Raw genomic sequence first — 17804 nt, forward strand, 5'->3', positions numbered from 1 at the left:
GGTGATGATTGCACAACTCTGTGAATATACCAAAAAAAAAAAAAAATTCTTTTTGACTGGTACTCTTTATAAGGGTGAATTTACTTGTGAATTATATCTCAATAAAATTGTACTTAAAAGGAAAGGAAAGAAAGAGGAGAGGAGAGAAAAGAGTAAAGAAAACGAAAGAAAAGAAAAAAGAGGAGAAAAGAGACAACCTGGTCCAATGGCTGACTCATGTTGATGTCCAGCAGAAACCACACAATATCGTAAAGTGATTATCCTCCAATTAAAAATAAATAAATTTCAAAAAAAAGAGAGAGATCCTGGCACATCCCTCCTCTTCTGCTTTCCAACATCTGTCAGTGCCTCCCACTGGCCAAACCTACCCAAAAGCCAGAGGGCAAAGCAGTTTGGGAAATGTAGTCCCCTGTGGCACTGAGTTGGGCAAGGGAAGGATGGGGATGGATCTTTCACTTATCTCCAGCTCCCTGGCATGTGATACCTAGGCTGTAAACATTTATCAAATCAATAAATAGTTTCATTCCCCTGCCTTGGGTGGGGCCCTGAGTCTGCAAGGGGGGCTTTCTGAATGTAAATGACCCAATGATTCATGATCCTATGACCACTGAGTGGGCTGTCACTCTCTTTCACCTTCTCATACCCTTCACACTCTTGGGTCCCAGGAAGCCACCTGAGTCCAGAGCCTGAGTGAGGCCGGACTAGTGGGAGGAGCGGGGATGGGAGGGGCAGGGGAGAGGGTGGCTCCTCTCAAAGCTTAAAAGGGGCTAGAACCACATCCTCCCCAGACAGAGCCCCGGCACAACCTTCCTGTGTGGTTTCAGCCTCCGAGAGAGTCATGGACCTGGGTGAGTGAGCCTCCCCCAAGTGAAAGAGATAGCAGTTACCGGGGTCACTTGGACCGCCAGAATGACTTTGTGGAATGGGGATGGAGGATGGGGTGGAAGGCATGGGGGAGTCTCCCAGAGGGACCAGGTGGTTTTAGTGGGAATCAGTGGCTCCTCCCAGAGAACGTGCTCCCCTGTTCCTCCAGGTACTTCTTTCGGACCTGGGGAAGGGGGTGACCATTGTTACCAAGAATAGTAGGTTCTGCAGAAGGTGCCAGGGCTGGGGTGGTACAGATCTGGACAGCACCTGCTCTGGCTAGCCAGGGGGTGATGGGAAAGGCTATTGGGGGCCCCGTTTCATCAGAGAAATCTTGGAGGGTTCAGGACCCTCCATTCGCCCGCCTATTCCCACCTCTCTCCCAAGCTAAATAGGGCTGAGCTTGTCTGCTCTCTTAGGGTTATGACGAGAGGCAGATTCAAGGTGAGTGCATTGTGTAAATGACACTATACGAGCAACACGAGCTGCACTTATTTTCTCTCTGCTGCACATCCCTCGGGGAAGCTGTTGCCTCTTGCCAGTCAAAGGTTGAATGGGCAACACAAAATGAGACCACGAGGGGCCTTCAGCTGAAGTCACAGCCAGGGCCTCCAACTCAGCCCCCAGTCTCACTCACTTTTTCTTCCCGGAGAAATGGCTCTTCCCTTTCCAAAATCCATCCTCTGGTCTAACCTTGGTCTTAACTAGAGGGAGCCAAGGGAAGCCCCAAGCAGGTTCTTAGGGGTTCACCCAGCTCCAGACACCCCATTTGCAAATCTCAGCTAAAGTCAGACTGGGCTGAGGCTACAAAGGCCAGGTTCCTGGACGGCTTGTTCTCACCAGCAAACAAACACCACAGCAGCCTCAAAGCCACAAGAGGTTGGCTTTAAAAAGTGAAGGTTCCCTGTTCATCTTCTGCTGTCCTCACACCCCTCCCTATCACACCACAGCCTCTTGCCTTCATGTCGGCTTTTCCCGCCCACTCAGAACCTAGGGTCGACTCAGCAAACAGCTGTCAAAGGGCTAAAGTGGCTGTTGCACCCACCGACCCAGAACTCCTGGAAGGCAGGCTTTGATTCTTGCACCTCTGATTCCCAGGGGCTTTGGAGGTGTGAGCAGAAAAAGGTTTGTGGAATGAATGAATGGCATCAAGAACTCTGATGTTAGTTATTAAAAATAATTTCCCCTCCTTCCAGCAGCCTGCCCACTAATCCCACTTCCCAGACATCTACCTCTACTAACCATGGTACCAGAATGCAGACATTGTCCCCTGGAGACCCCGATCCTGCCCCCCTCTGTTTGACCTCTGTGAAAGAAACCAAGCAGGTCCCCGTGGTGCACTAGTAAAGCCTAGAGAACCGGCTCCCTGATATGTAGTGCTTGCCAATTTCCACGATGTAAATTCTCCCATCATAGCTGATTGCAAGCTGTCAGCCGATTGCAAGCCATGAAACGACTGAGCAGAGAGTCAGAGAGGGATGCACATCCCCGATTCGATGAGCCCGCGAGAGCAGCCACAGCGCAGCACGGAGGGTCCTCCTCCCAAGGACTAGGTTTGGGGTGCTAGACTCACAGGCATTAACAGAGGAGGGAGGTCCCTTTAATGCAGGACATGTCTCCAGTACAAAAGGATGTTTTTACTGCTTCACTCAATTCGAGAGAGCCCCAACGGCTGACTGAGCCCCAAATACTGGTAGCGGGGGACATCACGGAGACACTTTGCTCAGATCAGGCTCCAGGGCTCTGGGCCGTTTGTAGGACGGATGAGCCACAGAGGATCTGTTTTTTTCTCTTTGTCAGCCCAGCAGGGCGCCCGAGATGAGTGAGGGGTAGAGTTTCTGTTACACAAAATGAGAAACGCCAGAACCAGAGCTGAGCTGGCCTTTTTCATGATTTGAATGGGCAGCCCCGAGGCGCCTTCTTCATCCATCTTCAAGAAATGGGGCCTAAGACTTCAGTTAGAATTTTCCAAAGCAGAGAAGAAAAAAAATGAGCCATGAGATACTCATTTCCCACAGCTCAGCCAGAGATAGTGGCAGAGGGAGATGTTGAAGGAATTCAGGGCCGATCCCTTCTGGCCTTTGGGGGAGCCTGACTGGGGAAGAGGGGAACCCTGCAGCCTGGGGGAGCTGTTGGGAAATCTCTCCTCTTTGCTTGGTACTTTCAGTCAACTGCTATTGATGGAAGAATTCAGGCAGGACCAGTCTGGTGCAGGGAGAGACACATGTGTCAATGAGCCATTGCAAGAAGGGGCGAGAGAGTGCTGATGGGGTAAAAGGAGGGCAATTGTGAAACCTAAAGAAACGAACAGTGACTATGAGTCACGGGGCATTTAAGCTGGGTTTTGAAGGATGTGTAGAAGTTCTCGAAGCAGACAAGGAAAAGCAAGGGGCCTAGGAGGTAGCAGGACTAGCGATCTCAATGGCTCAATTGCCAGTAATGTAACTGAGGGAATGGGCATAAGATATAGTAGGTGGAGGACAGTGGAGTGATTCAGAGGTTAGCCCCACCTAAAGGCATCCAAATCCAATTTTTTTAAAACTCCATGTAACAAAGCAGAATATCCTGTGGACTCAGCCTGCAGGCTCCCAGCTGGTCAGCTCTAATAAAAGCTAATAGAGACAAGAAGAGGCAAGTTGAGGAGGATGTATAGCACCTGGCTGTACTGAGAAGGAAGGGAGGTAGGACGGACAGGCAGGGTCAATCTTTAAGATTCTGTATAGCACTGCTGAAAAACTTTGGGCTTTTTTACTGAAACAATGAGAAACCAGTGAAGATTTTTTTTGTTTTAGTTAGGTGAGTTAAATATCGTGATCTGTGTTTCAGAGGAGCTCTGGGGTGGCAAAGCCTTATGTCAGGGTAGAAGTGGGGCCAGCTCTGGGATGTTACAGGGAGAGAAGCAACAGAACAAGTGACCAATAGATGGAGGAGAGTGTGGATTCCCGTGATGCTCCACAGAGGCTCCAATACACAACAGACTCAACAGAAATGAAGTAGCAGGATTTCCATTCGAAAATCTCAGACCCATCTCTTTGCAGCTGTGTGACCCAAACAAGTGGGTTAACCTCTCTGAGCCTCTATTTTCTAAAACACAGAATGAGACTCACAAGGGGTAACTCACAGGATATTAGGAGAGAAAGGAACATAAAGTCTGAGAGGCAGCACGGAAAAGGAATTGGGAGTGTGGTTTCTGAAATTAAATGGATTCAAAGCCCAGCTACACTACCAGCCGGCTGTGTGACCTTGGGAAAGTTACTAATCTCTAGTTTCTCTCACTGGGAGCTAAGGTTGGAGTTCTAGGGAATTTCCTTTTCGTTGTGATCATTACTAGAAACTCAAGAACTCAGAAAATACCCAATGCATCACTCAACCACTCCTCAGCCCCTGAGATTCCCAACTTCTCTGGCCCCACCCCGGTGGCTGCCCAAGGCCAGTTGCTTTATGACTTTGTTAACAGACAAAAATCATTTGAGTCAAGGCCGTTGACCAGGTCCCCTCTGCTTCATACCAGAGTTTCCCCCAAGTTCCTGTTTGGTCACCTTTCTTGAAAAACAACCTATGCTGGTCCTAGAAGATCCTTGCTCAACAACCGTCTCCAACATACCTGGAGGGAGACCTCACCTACACACATCCTCTAGCCCCCGTCCTGAGCCCTCCCCCAGCCAGTGGCAAAAGGACTGAGACAGGGCCCAGGAAAGGAGGTTGATGGAGTGAAATAGAAACACAGCTCTTGCCCCTCGTGTTTCACCCGTTGTGACATCAAAACCTTGAGGTTTCTCAGTTCTCACTGACAAGTCAGAGCAGGCTTTCTCTAGAGTAACCGAAAGACTGGTACATGTTTAAAGAAACCTCGAGCGCTTCACACCAAGATGAGTCAGTGGAGGTTGAGCAGCTCGTTGGACCGCGAAGAGAGTGTGCTTAAGGGTAGAGATGTGGACTCAAGCTCAGGGGCTCTCGGGATAATTCAGCAAGGAAGGGGGATGAGAGAGGGGAGCCATGATGTTGCACAAAAATCCATTCCCACCCAGGACTGCAAATACTCAGGGGCAAGCTGGGGACGACAGCTCCTGCCCCCAGAAATAGAAGATGAAGCTAGGAAGTCAGGTCCAAGTAGACGGTGGAGAGCTGGACAGCCATGCTCAGCATCAGGCTGCCATCCTTAGGACTGGTAGAGAGGTCCTAAGGATTTAGCAGGAGGGCGCGATAGGGGTTGGCATCAGAGCTATGATTGAGGAAGATGTGCCTAGCAGTAATGTGCAGTATAACGGGAGAAATGCCTGTTTATTTATGTGGCTCCACGCCCTTCCTCCTTCCTCTAAGACACCCCAACCCCAGAATTCCCGTCTCAGGCAAACTCCCTGGATAATGGCAACTTGGATGTCATGTCATGAAATTTCCAGCAGGTGGTGCTGTGGCCAAGCACACGGAGTCATTGGCCCTGTGCTGCTGCATCTTGGAAAGCAGGATTCCTTGCTTGAAGGAATTCCTTCCCTGAGCTTCCAGAAGGTGCTAGAAGCAGGGTCCCAAGCATTGGTTTATTGAACCTCCTGAGACTAGAGGTGCGATGGGTCAGCAAGTCCTGCCTTGTATTCATTCCTGGCATCCCAGTTACTGTCTCCCATGGGCTGGTCCAATTATAGGAAGGGGTTTTACAGAGATGAATAGGGCACAGCTCTCAGACTTTAAGTGAGATAAGACTTCTGTATAAATCACCCTGTCGACTTGCTTGGTCTCCCCTGCTTGACCCCCTGGAAGAAATAAATTCCAAGTCCAGCTCTCAACTCAGCCACCAAGCAGGACTGAGCCACCAGGGCTCACATCAGGCCTTGGGAGAACCTGGGTTCTCAACCTGCTGTTCAGAACTAAGGAGGGCCTCCTGGCTTCCAGAAAGTACCCAGCCTCTGACTCCTTCCCACCATTTTTCTCTTTCACCTGCCTCTTTTCTCTTTCACCAAGGCCCTAGATTAAAAGCAAGTTAAAGAAGAGAAAACATATCCATGCAAGTCAAGTGACCTCAGGGAATGGCCTCGCTCGTCACACAGCCACACAGCAAGGTCCCCACATGGCAGCTTGGGAGAAGGGCAAACAAGTCATTCATTCATTCATTCATTCAGCAGCACACAGTCTCTGGGCACCTCCTCATTTATGGGCCTGAACTAGGTAAAAGGGACTATGTCCCTGGCCCAAAAGCAGGCTAGGGGCATGGGCCAGGTGAACCACCAATGAGTGCTGGATGGATGAGCCATCCATCCAGCTGTTTGAGCTCCCCCAGACAGCTGGGTGAGGGCTGTTTGGGGAAGCCTCATGGGTCCCAGAAGAACTTTCCTATTTGCCCTTGAGAGGCAGTAAGGAACACTCCTTCATGCAGCCCTGTGAAAGCAGTCTACCTCCTCAGCCAGCCTCCACCAGGAAACAGTCAGGGCTTCATAGGTGGCTGCCCACCCACTGGGTGCAGGAAAAATGCTGCCCATTGGCTCCTGGCACCAGAGCAGGGCAGGACACACACACACCACCTCCACCATCTCAGGACCTTGCTTCCTGCACAGCATGGAGTAGGAGGGGATCATCCAGATGCAGGAGTCAAGGTCAGCTGAAGCTCAGCCTTGAGGGATAATCTGGGCCAGGATGGACTTTCCAATTCCAGAAGAGACCCTGAAGAGCCAGGAGGGGGGAGCGCCTGCCCTGCATTCTGATCCCCCTCCTTTCCAGGACCCGTTCTGGAGTTGAGGAGCAAGAAGAGGTGATGTCAGTGAGATTGGGCCGCTGGCCAGGTGCCCCAAGGCACAATCTGGCTTTCATGTTCTCAGATGCAGTGTCCAGAGCTTGTGATGAAAGTTCCCTGCGTTCTCCCTGGCTCTGTGGGGTTTTTTCATAACAAAGAGCTAGCCCTGCTGAGCTATAACTTTCCTACCTTGTCTCCTTCAGGGAAGCCAATGAAGAACGTGTTGGTGGTGGCCCTTCTCGTCATTTTCCAGGTGAGGTGTCCTGCCTGCCAAGGAAAGCTCCATTCCCTCTCCCAAATGCCCCTCAGCAAACCTAGCCCTTAAACCCAGGCCCTGGGGTTCTGGTGAAGTCACTGGGCATTTACTGGAAAAAAAATAGTCCCAGGCACAAATTTGGTCTTCTTTAAGCAGATGGCCGCCCTCTCCATCTTCTGAGTAACCCTAGAAAGCCACAGGTGTTCTCTGAATTCCTTTACTCCATTTCAATTAAAACTTTTGGGAAAGCAGGTTACCCTGCCTTCCCCACTTCACTTCCAATATCCCCACCCAGGAGACAGAAAAGAAGACTCCTGAGTTCTTGGAGAGAGTTCTTTGCTTTGCAAAAAAGCAAAGGCTGTGAGGTTACTGGGTCTGGAACATATGTGCCCACACCCATGAGTGTAAATCTTCATATGTGAGATGAGAAAAGAACCTGTGGGCAGCTTACTATCCTATCGCCCCAAACATGTCTTCCTCCCAAGACCTCCAGCTAAATGCTCCCTTCGAAGCCCCAGTTCCCTTTTCTGAAATAGACTGATCTGAGCTTCACTGGGGGAAGGGGAGGGGAGGATGGGGACCCTGGAGGGACAGAGGGTGGATGGAATCCATCCTTCAGGGGGGCCCAGAACTCTGGAGGAGCAAAGGCCACCAGCTTACAGGTCTCAGCTTCTCCATCCCAGATGTGGAGACAGAAAATCCACACCCACCAAGTGCCAGAGTTAGAAATCCACTCTTCCCCCGACTTTGCTGGGGTTGGGAGCTCTCTTGGAGCCGGAGGAGGCGGCTGAGGCCAGAGCTGGAGAGGCAGTGCTTCAGAACTTGGCTCCTCCCCAGGTCTGGAGGCCAGAGAGGCAGTTTTCCAGGAGCTCTGGCCTGAGGCAGGCCCCAAGCTGGGCACTGTTCCCAAAGCCCCATCCCAGAGGCCTCCTGGAGCTTGGGTTGTAGCCTACAGCCTGGCCCCCTTCTCCAACAGCCCTCCCTCCCCACCATCTCCCCTCTTCCCAGGACTCCAGAGGGCTGGAGTGCTAACAATGGAGGCTGGAAGGTTGGGGAGGGGATGAGGGACAGCTGGGCTCATCCTCCTCTTTACCTGGGGAGATGGGGGTGGCTCAGATGGGGCAGGATGTGGTGGGGCTGTGGGCTGCAGAGACATCAAGCCTGGTGGCCCCTGGTGAGGGGTGGGGCAGGTACGAAGAAGAGAAAAAGGAGGCAGAACGGGGCAGTGGGAAGCACAGGTCATAGAGGCTGGGTGTATTGCCCACTGAAGCCCAGAACCCCCTTATGTCCAGATCTGAGGTCTCGGGTGTTACCCTGGACAGCCAAGGACAGCCAGCCTCTCGCAGGCCTCCCGGGCTGCAGTCATATCCGGAAAAGAGAAAAGGGTTGCCACTGACATCTCTTCTCAAGATAGCAAAGCCCCAAAAAAGGCTGCAGGATATGATTTGGTCCTCACCCTGTCCCCACACAGAACAGTGATTAATCCAGAATTTGGAAGTGAGAAAGAGCCAGGATACAGGCAAATCAGGAGACTGGATTCCCGTTCTGGCTCAGTAACCTTGAACCAGTCACACTGTTTCTCCAAGAGCCTCCTTTCATCACCTCTACAGTCCCTCCAGTTCCCCCGTTGTATAAATCCATCACACAGGGCTGCCCAGGGCCCCATTCCCGGAGGACGGACCAGGAGCTTGCTGAGGCAGTTTCCAGCCCAGCTCCCCGCCCCACACAGCTCAGCTACCCCATGTGTCTCCTTCATTGATCAAATCACAGCTGTCTGCCTGAACTTTCACCCTGCCCTGCATATAGGCTAAAAAAAAAAAAAAAAGCCCTGAACATGTGAGCCCTACTGTTTGGAATTTGCCAGAAGAGACAGTGAGGAAGAGAGAGGAGTAAGGTGCGGGGAGAGGGTGGGAAGATGGCAGGAAGGCGGAGATATGGCTGTGCTTCCTTCCCATGCCCAAGAGGACTCACAGCTGAGGCTGCGGCCCCACCATCCACTTGGGCCCACATCGCCTGAGCTCCTGCTGCCTGCCGGTCTCTGTGCCTGGGGCCCCAGGGATCCAGAAGCCTTCCAGTCACTCACCACCCATGATCACAGCATCTTGCCCCAACCCAGGGCTTTGTGGCCTCTTAACAGAGTTTTCCCTTCCTCTCTTCTCACTCCACTTCCTTGGTGGCTCAGGGGTAAAGAATCTACTTGCAATGCTGGAGACACAGGTTCGATCCCTGAGTTAAAAAGATCCCCTGGAGAAGGAAATGGCAACCCACTCCAGTGTTCTTGCCTGGGAAATCCCATGGAGAGAGGAGCCTGGTGGGCCACAGTCCATGGGGTCGCAAAGAGTCGGACCCAACTTAGCGACTATAACCACCAGCACCTTCTCACTCTGGGCCCTCCTCAACCTTAGCCCAAGTGGATTTTCCCTCCAAAGCTGGGGTATTTTTGTAAGCCCCCTCCCTTGGAAAGTTCTTTCTACCAGATTCCAAAGGAGGCTCAAAAAGAAAGACCTACCATCCCATTCTTGTGGAGTTTCCAGAAGGCAAAATCAAAGTTCCATGAAGACAAAAGGATGCCAGAATCTGAGTTAGGAACCTCACAACAACCACGTGAAGGAGATAGTATTCATCTCCATTTCACGAATAGAAAACTGAGGCTTGGAGAGACGAAGTATATTTAACCAGGCTGAGGCTCTTTTGACCCCCAAGCCTAGACCATTTCCAGTTTGCCATTAACATCTGTAAGATCAAGTCTCTCAGAAGACTTGCTGCTTACTAGAAATGCAGAATCCCAGGCTTCACCTTATCCTGCTACATGATATGAACCAAATCCCCAAGTTCAAGAGCATGTTAAAATTTGAGAAGCCACCAATTTCGAATTGAAGAATCACCTAGAAAGTTTAGACAAACAGATTCCTGGGCCCCAGCTCCTGACATTTGGGTTCAGTGGGTCTCAGATGGGGGTCTAAGAATTCGCAGATGATGCTGATCACAGTTTGAAACCACTGCTCCAGACAGTCGCAGAGCAGTGAGATTTCAAGCCACTCAGCTAAGCTGGAGCACGTTCCTTCCCTGCAGGTGTGCCTCTGCCAAGATGAGGTCACGGACGATTACATCGGAGACAACACCACGGTGGACTACACGCTGTACGAGTCCGTGTGCTTCAAGAAGGACGTGCGGAACTTCAAAGCCTGGTTCCTCCCGATCATGTACTCCATCATTTGCTTCGTGGGCCTTCTGGGCAACGGGCTGGTCATGCTGACCTACATCTATTTCAAGAGGCTCAAGACCATGACTGATACGTACCTGCTCAACCTAGCCCTGGCAGACATTCTCTTCCTTCTGACCCTCCCCTTCTGGGCATACAGCGCAGCCAAGTCCTGGGTCTTTGGGGTCCACGTTTGCAAGCTCATCTTTGGCATCTACAAGATAAGTTTCTTCAGTGGCATGCTCCTGCTGCTATGCATCAGCATCGACCGCTACGTCGCCATCGTCCAGGCCGTCTCGGCCCACCGCCACCGTGCCCGTGTCCTTCTCATCAGCAAGCTCTCCTGCCTGGGCATCTGGATGCTGGCCATAGTGCTCTCCACCCCAGAGGTGATGTACAGCGGGATCCAGAAGAGCAGCAGTGAGCAGGCACTGCGGTGCTCCCTCGTCACCGAGCACGTGGAGGCCTTGATCACCATCCAGGTGGCCCAGATGGTGGTAGGCTTCCTGATACCCCTGATGGCCATGAGCTTCTGCTACCTCGTCATCATCCGCACCCTGCTCCAGGCACGCAACTTCGAGCGCAACAAGGCCATCAAGGTGATCATTGCCGTGGTCGTGGTCTTCGTAGCCTTCCAACTGCCCTACAACGGGGTGGTTCTGGCCCAGACGGTGGCCAACTTCAACATCACCAGCGGCACCAGCTGCGAGCTCAGCAAGCAACTCAACATCGCCTACGATGTCACCTACAGCCTGGCCTGCGTCCGCTGCTGTGTCAACCCTTTCTTGTACGCCTTCATCGGCGTCAAGTTCCGCAGCGACCTCTTCAAGCTCTTCAAGGACCTGGGCTGCCTCAGCCAGGAGCAGCTCCGGCAGTGGTCTTCCTGCCGGCACACCCGACGGTCCTCCATGAGTGTGGAGGCTGAGACCACCACCACCTTCTCCCCGTAGGAGGCACCTCCACTGGGACTAGAGGGACCTCTCCCAGGGCCCCTCGGATCAGGGACACGGAGCAGAAGATCCAACAGCTGCTGAGGGAAAGGCCGGTCTGGCCATTAAGGTTTATCTCGTGGTGAAAACCTGAGCCGCAGAAGACAGAACGCCAACCCTCGCTAGCTACCTCAACCAAGGCTGCAAAGAGACGTGGTTGATAAGCTACCCCAGATCCTGCAACACTCCAAAACCAAGACCATTATCCTCTAAACCCCAAAACCAGAGGTGAAAGTCAAGAAACAGCTCACACCTCGCGAAGTGAAGGGGAGCAGGTGTTGGTGAGATCTAGGTGGTGGAAGGGGCCCAGCGAGCATTCCAGATCAATGTTCTTCTCAAAAGAAGTCCTCCCCAAGACTCAAGGCAAGGTCTTCCAGAAAGCCAGGCTTTGTCCCCAAGACAAGAGACCGTGGGGAGATTTCTCGCCTGAGCAGGGGAACAAGGATGCCAGTGGGTCAAACTAACTCTCTGAATCCCTGCCTCCATCTCTCTTTTTCCTCTGGCATTCGAGCCAGCAAGAATCGGCAGCCTCCGAGCCTCCTAAAAGCATACTGAGCCCTCGCCCGCCACCTCTCCTCAGGCTCTCCACGCTGAAGGGGTGTGGTGCTTCCCACAGGCCAGGCCCCGCCTAAGCCATGTTCCCAGCCAGGATTCTGGGGCAGAGATGAAGTATGGCCGGCCCATCTCAGGTCTTAGCTCGGCTCCGAAGGGAGGAGCAGGCAAGGAGAAAGGTTAGGGGCCGGGGGTGGGTGACAGTGCTGCCTGCTGCCAGCCAATGAGCTGCTGCTTTGTTCTTTGCCACAGGGACAAAACATCTCTCATCCTGTTCTGCTTTCAGTTCATTAAGAGAGCACATTTTACTCATTACAAATAAAACTTTTCCCTGGAGGAAACAACTTTAAAAGAAAGGGAAAAAAAGTGTTTTTCAGTAAATGGCAAATGAGTGTGTTCTTGTTTTGCAAACCCCACACCCCACCTGACCACCCCCACAGCTCTTTTCTCCCCCAGGCTTCATTGTTCAGAGATGCTCAGAGCCACAAGGTCTGCTTGAGCTATGCTCTGAGCCCTTCCAATGACACAGGCCCTGAGTGGCTGAACGAGGGAGGAAGGGCAGCAGGACAAGGTGTCCAGCTTGCAAACACCTTTCCAGAGCTCCCGGGACCCAAGCCTATGTAGTCAGCAGTGATCTAGAGCCACAGTCTGAGCCGAGCTCTGAAAAGAACCAAGTTATCTCTGTAGCATCCATGGCTGGGAACCCTCCCTGACCCTTAGCAGCATTTCCACACTGTCCTGTTCATCTATCCCAGCTCAGTCTGGAACTGGAGCCCTTGTCCCTTAGTCAGTCTCCCCAGGCTCCCAAATGGTATTTAGAGGGAGGACCTCCCCCCGACACCCATCTGCCGTGGCATCCTGGATCCAGGGGGCTTGAGATGGGACCCACGTGATACATCCTGTACTGGATGCTTGGGAGTCAGGTCTGCCCTTGACCCTTCCTGACCACTATTGCAACAATGGCCTTCCGTTGTGTGGACACCCATTGTGGAGGGGAAGGGATCAAGGAACAGCCACTGATCCCTTAACAGGCCCAGGATCCATGTCACTGGGAGTTCTGATGCCTGTCCAGTCCCCGGCTTCTCCAAGCCAGAGAGGTTAGTCCAGCCTGTGATGTATGAGGAGGTGTCTGAAGGACCTGGTGCTATAATAGCTCAGGGTCTGGAGGTGGGAGGGAGCTGAAACACTCATGAAAAGGTGATTCCATCAATTTTCCAAATTGAAAAGAGCCTCATTGGGAAAAGAGTCTGCCTGGAAATGAAAACCATTCTCTCATCTCATAAGCACATTGCGGTCCCTCCTCCACCGGCTGCACTGGGCTCGAGCCGGGACCGGCACCCTGAGAAGGATGAGGCTGGCACATGGTGCCGTGGCCCCAGCAGCCACATTAATATTAATCAGCGCAGCTGCCATGGTGGGAGGGGTGACCCCAGCATAACTGCGGGCCTTGAGGGGAGCGTGCCGGGACGTAAGGGTGGGAACGCTGGTGTGTACATCCTAGTGAACTTACACGTGGGAAAATATCCCCCCTTCCTGAAGGGGAGGAATGCAACAGAGCCGTCATGAGCAGGAAGCCAGGCCAACCGCACAAACACGCCACCTCGGCTTCAAATACGTTTTTCTAAAATACCTCCAAGTATTTGCAAAACCCCCAGCAATGTCCATTCCCCACAGTGCTGTGTCTCAGAAGCACTGACCTCGGCTCACTGCTGGCCTGGTCGCTGCTCGCTTGCACAACGCCCTCTACCCTGAGGTGGGACGGGGGCCTAGGATGAAGGAAGGGACTCACTGGGAACACCCAGGGCCTCTCTCTGTCTCTCTCATCTGCTTCATGGTTCACAGCCCCACGACCCCTCCGAAACTCCCCTTATTTCCATCACCAGTGCCTTGCCCCCTCTTCCTTCTCAGCTACAACCCCAGGCTATAAATCCGATTTTTTAGCCTGGAGCTGCACATCTCTTGAACCATGGATTCATGGAGCTGCAAGGAACCTCAAAGATCAGCTGGCCCAACCTCTAATCATTCTCTAGTTGAGAAAATTGAGGTCTGGGGGAGGAACTCATTTGCCTAAAGAGACACTGCAACATGGGGAAGTAGGTAAACTTGCTTTGGGGACTTGAGGATCTGGCAGGACTGCAGGAGGTGGGTGAGGGAGAGCGGAGACGCTGGAGCCCGGCCGACTTGGACTCTCATCTCTGCTGCTTCCCAGCTGTGTGACCTTCAGCTGTTGCTCAACTGCTCTGAGTCTCAGATTTCTCAACAGCAAAATGGAGAGGATTTGGCAAACATATAGCACAATGCCCGGAATGCCTGGAACTTGGAGTCTGCAGCCAGACCTCCTGGTTTGAATCTCAGCTGTACTACGTGGGCTGGATCCTTAGTCTCTCTGTGCCTCAGTCTTCTAATCTGTGTAATGGGGATGGGGGTCCCCAGGTGGCGCTAGTGGTTAAGAACCCACCTGCCAATGCTGGAGATGTAAGAGACGCAAGTTCGATCCCTGGGTCGGGAAGATCCTCTAGAGGAGGGCACAGCAACCCACTCTAGTATCCTTTCCTGGAGAATCCCATGGACAGAGAAGCCTGATGGGCTACAGTTCATAGGGTTGCACAGAGTCGGACACAACTGATGTGCCTTAGCATGCACATAATGTGGATGACCAAAGAACCTACCTCTTAGGATGGTTCTGAGCAGTAAATGAATTCCTATATGTAAAATGCTTGGACATCCTTAAAAAGGATTGTTGGTAATCATTAAAATGTTCAATAAATGGTAGATTTTTAAAAGTTGCTAACCACTAGGAAATCAAATTCATTTCCATGCCCCTATAATTTATAAATCAAGCTAGAAGACAACTTTGAAATTAGTCTCTGCTTCTCACCCATTGTATGGGTAAGTCAACTGAGGCTCGGAGAGGGAAATGACTCTCCTGAGGTCTCCCATGAGCTCTAGGCAATGGTAGAACTTGATGGTTCTCGAGCTCCCATCCAGAGCTCTTCCCCCAGTCTGCCCCACTGGCTTGCACACATCCCCCCTCACACACACCAGCCTCATCCAAGACTGTCCAGCACTTCTTAGGCAGGCACTGTCCCTCTTGTCCTGCAGCAGGTCCCTAAGAAGACCCTCTCCTCTCCCTCTTCAATAGTTTCCATCCTGCCCATTAGGTTGGGGAGAATGAAGTACAAAAGAAATATGGCAGTGGTTCCAGAGGAAATCGGGCAACTGATTTTTTTAAGAAAGAATCCGCTCTGGGTGTTAGGTTCTCGGTTGCATTTCTGTGTTGAGGGTGAACAGTTCGAGGAAGAAGAAACTGGCCTCTGAGGGTGAGGGGTTAAGGCAATGACATGGGGAGTGGGGAGCAATTCTGAGAGGTGAGCAGAAGGCAGCGGGGAGGAAGGGGAGGGGTGAGTTCTAAGGATGACAGAGCTGGGAGCTAGACTTGGAGAGCGTTCTCAGTGGGTAGAAAGCTACCCCCACTACACTCATACAAACACACACAGCACGCACACATTTCCCTGAGCCTCCCAGTCTCAGGTGGGGAGGAAGGGGCTATGTTAGCCCTACAGACAGATGGGCCCATGGCTTTCTTTGCCAGAAATGGGTTACAAATGGCCCAGTTTCCTGATCTGAACCCATAGAAAAAACCCCCAAGGAAAAAGAAGGGGGATCTCTCCCTTAACTCAAAAGAACAACCCTGTCAGCCCTCCTAGCCCCCACCCCAGGAAAGAGGCCCTGCAGGAAGTAGTCTTGTCACACACACACACACATCCCACACAAACCACACACACAGACACACAAACCACACACGCACACACGGACACACAAACCACACACCAACACCAACCTCCCTGTCATTTGTCATTTATCTTGTCTCAGGCCCAGAAAGAGATCCAGACAAGGGGCCTGCGGCAGAGAAGATTCACAGCCCTTGCTCAGCAGCCAGTGTAGCTCTAGACTAAGGCATGAATCAAACTGAGCTCATTCTCCCTCGGGCTCCTCTGTGTGCGGGCATGTGTGTGTGGCTCAATCCAGACTTCCCAGAGGCTGTCAGTTCTCTGCCTCCCACATTCTCCACTTTGAAGGCGGAGAAAACCTTATGTTTGCCTATTGTTCATCAGCCTCAGGGTATTCACTTGCTGGGCTGTTCTGTGCGTCACAGTGACCACTACACAGCATGCCTCTGGATTCTCATCTCTGGGGAAATAAACATCTCCCTGCCAGACAGGGAGGGGGCAGGTTTTGCCTGGTACTGAGGGTATGTTTTGTTCCCTCTAGTGGCAGTAGGTCCCAGGGTCAGACTGCAAGAGAGCCAGAGGGCAGGGGAGGAAACACGCCTGGTCCTGGCGTCCTCCGAGGCTGGGTCAGAACTCGCTTAGGACACGAGATGATCATTGCTCTAAGTAAATATCTGACATTGTGAAGTTCAACAGATGTCGCAGATGAAACGTCCCCAAACTCTTTCCCAATGTTTACAAAGGGGCCTGGGAACTCGTGCACATTTATCTTGTATGGTTTATGCAAACTTCACTCAGAGCTGAGCAGAAACATAATCACATGCAATGGCTGGAGGGTGCGTTCTTCGCAGGCTGGGGAGGGGCAGATGTGGCCAAAGGCATGTGATCAAGCCAGGCGCCAGGAGTCACCCACAGAGGCACCAGGGCTTCCTCCTACCCGGCATCCCTGACAGCTGACCCCCCAGGCTTGCCTGCGTGAACTCCTCTTTCCACCACACACTTGCTCTGCTCACCTCTGTCAGGGATGCTCATCTGCTCAGGGCACTGCTGCTGCTGCTGGCAACCTCTGGACTCAATAGTTCAGGAAAAGGGGAGCAGGGAGAAGGATAAGGCCTGGGCAGTTCACAGACCCAACCCTCTGCATGCCCCCTCCATACAAGAGGCAGGCCCAGACCCACCTGGCATCCTCCAGTCTCGTCAAAGGCAGAACTTGGACTTCAGTCAAGAACTGTATACCTCCTCCACCCCAGCCTCCCTTTCAGTTACCCAACTCCTGCCCAATCCTCCTTACCCCCAAACTTGTGTTAGGGGAAGCACACTGATTGAAACCGCCCACCCTGGCCAGGCACCGTAGTAACCATTTGCATGAGTTGTTTTATGACAGGAGATCCTGATAAGGAATATGGAACTAATGAGCCACCACCAACGGGAAGAGTTCGGGAAAGGTCTACGTGTCCGTCCACTTCCCAATCCCTCTCACTAGCATCCATCTTGGCTGAGCGATGCACGCGCCGCCAGGAAATACTCTGAATTAGAATGATTGGCCAAAGACCACCCAGATACTAATCCCATCACCATAAAACCCGAGACTGTGAGCCACGCGGCAGAGCAGTTCTCCTGGGTTCCCTTACCCTACAGCTCTCCACCCGGGTGCCCTTTCCCAATAAAATCTCTTGCTTTGTCAGCACATGTATCTCCTCGGACAATTCATTTCTGAGTGTTAGACAAGAGCCCAGTTTCGGGCCCTGGAAGGGGTCCGCTTCCTGCAACACTTGGACATGAACTACTTAGAACTTGTGAGCTTTCATTTCTGGAGGACTCAGAGCTGGGAGACAGTTGGTGGAGGAGCGGAGGGTTAAGAAAGGGACTTCAGGAAACATGGAGCCTCAGGGTGGAAGCAGCCTCAAAGAAGGGGAGGGGTCCTAACCTGGTTGCTCACAGCTCACAATGGTGAGTGACTATGATGCTCCAGGACTATGCTCTGTATTCCATCTCCTGCTGAATTCTTATGACAACAGGTGAGGAAACCTAAGCTTAGAGAACTTGTGTAACCTACCTAGGTAACACAGCCAGAAAAAATAACTACAGCCTGAGACTCCCCTGGTGGTCCTGTGGTTAAGACTTCACCTTCCAATACAGGGGGTGTGGGTTCAATACCTGGCCAAGGAGGTAAGATCTCACATGCCTTACAGTCAAAAAACCAAAGCATAAAACAGGAGCAATATTATAACAAATTCAGTAATGACTTTTTAAAATGGTGCACAATAGAATCTGCCCACAATGTGGGAGACCTGAGTTCAATCCCTGGGTCAGGAAGATCCCCTGGAGAAGAGAATGGCAACCTGCTCCAGTATTTCTTGCCTGGAGAATTTCAAGGACAGAGGAGCCTGGTGGGCTACAGTCCTTTGGATCACAAAGAGTCAAACACGACTGAGTGATTAACACCACATCAAAAAAATCATAAAAAAAAGAATAACTACAACTTTAT

At 51.9% G+C, this 17804-nt stretch overlaps 1 protein-coding gene across 1 annotated transcript; it reads left to right on the forward strand.

Annotated features, from left to right (window-relative positions):
* Window positions 1-786: 786 nt before the first annotated feature.
* On the forward strand, window positions 787-11921 carry CCR7 (C-C motif chemokine receptor 7). The gene is made up of 3 exons (XM_086355422.1): window positions 787-848; window positions 6790-6839; window positions 9915-11921. Exons 1-3 carry the CDS (start codon window positions 839-841, stop codon window positions 10992-10994), a joined length of 1140 nt encoding a protein of 379 aa, XP_086211548.1. The 5' UTR covers window positions 787-838; the 3' UTR covers window positions 10995-11921.
* The last annotated feature ends 5883 nt before the right edge of the window (window positions 11922-17804 follow it).

The sequence above is a fragment of the Bos grunniens genome, chromosome 19 (assembly GCF_055505025.1).
Source record: "Bos grunniens cultivar Pamir isolate PY7600 chromosome 19, Bosgru_T2T1.0, whole genome shotgun sequence".
Classification (NCBI taxonomy): Eukaryota; Metazoa; Chordata; class Mammalia; order Artiodactyla; family Bovidae; genus Bos; species Bos grunniens.

Bases quoted from the DNA above. Each gene is read 5' to 3' on its own strand.
- CCR7 (XM_086355422.1), top strand. The intron at 6,840-9,914 runs GTGAGGTGTCCT...CCTTCCCTGCAG, and splicing joins CCCTTCTCGTCATTTTCCAG to GTGTGCCTCTGCCAAGATGA.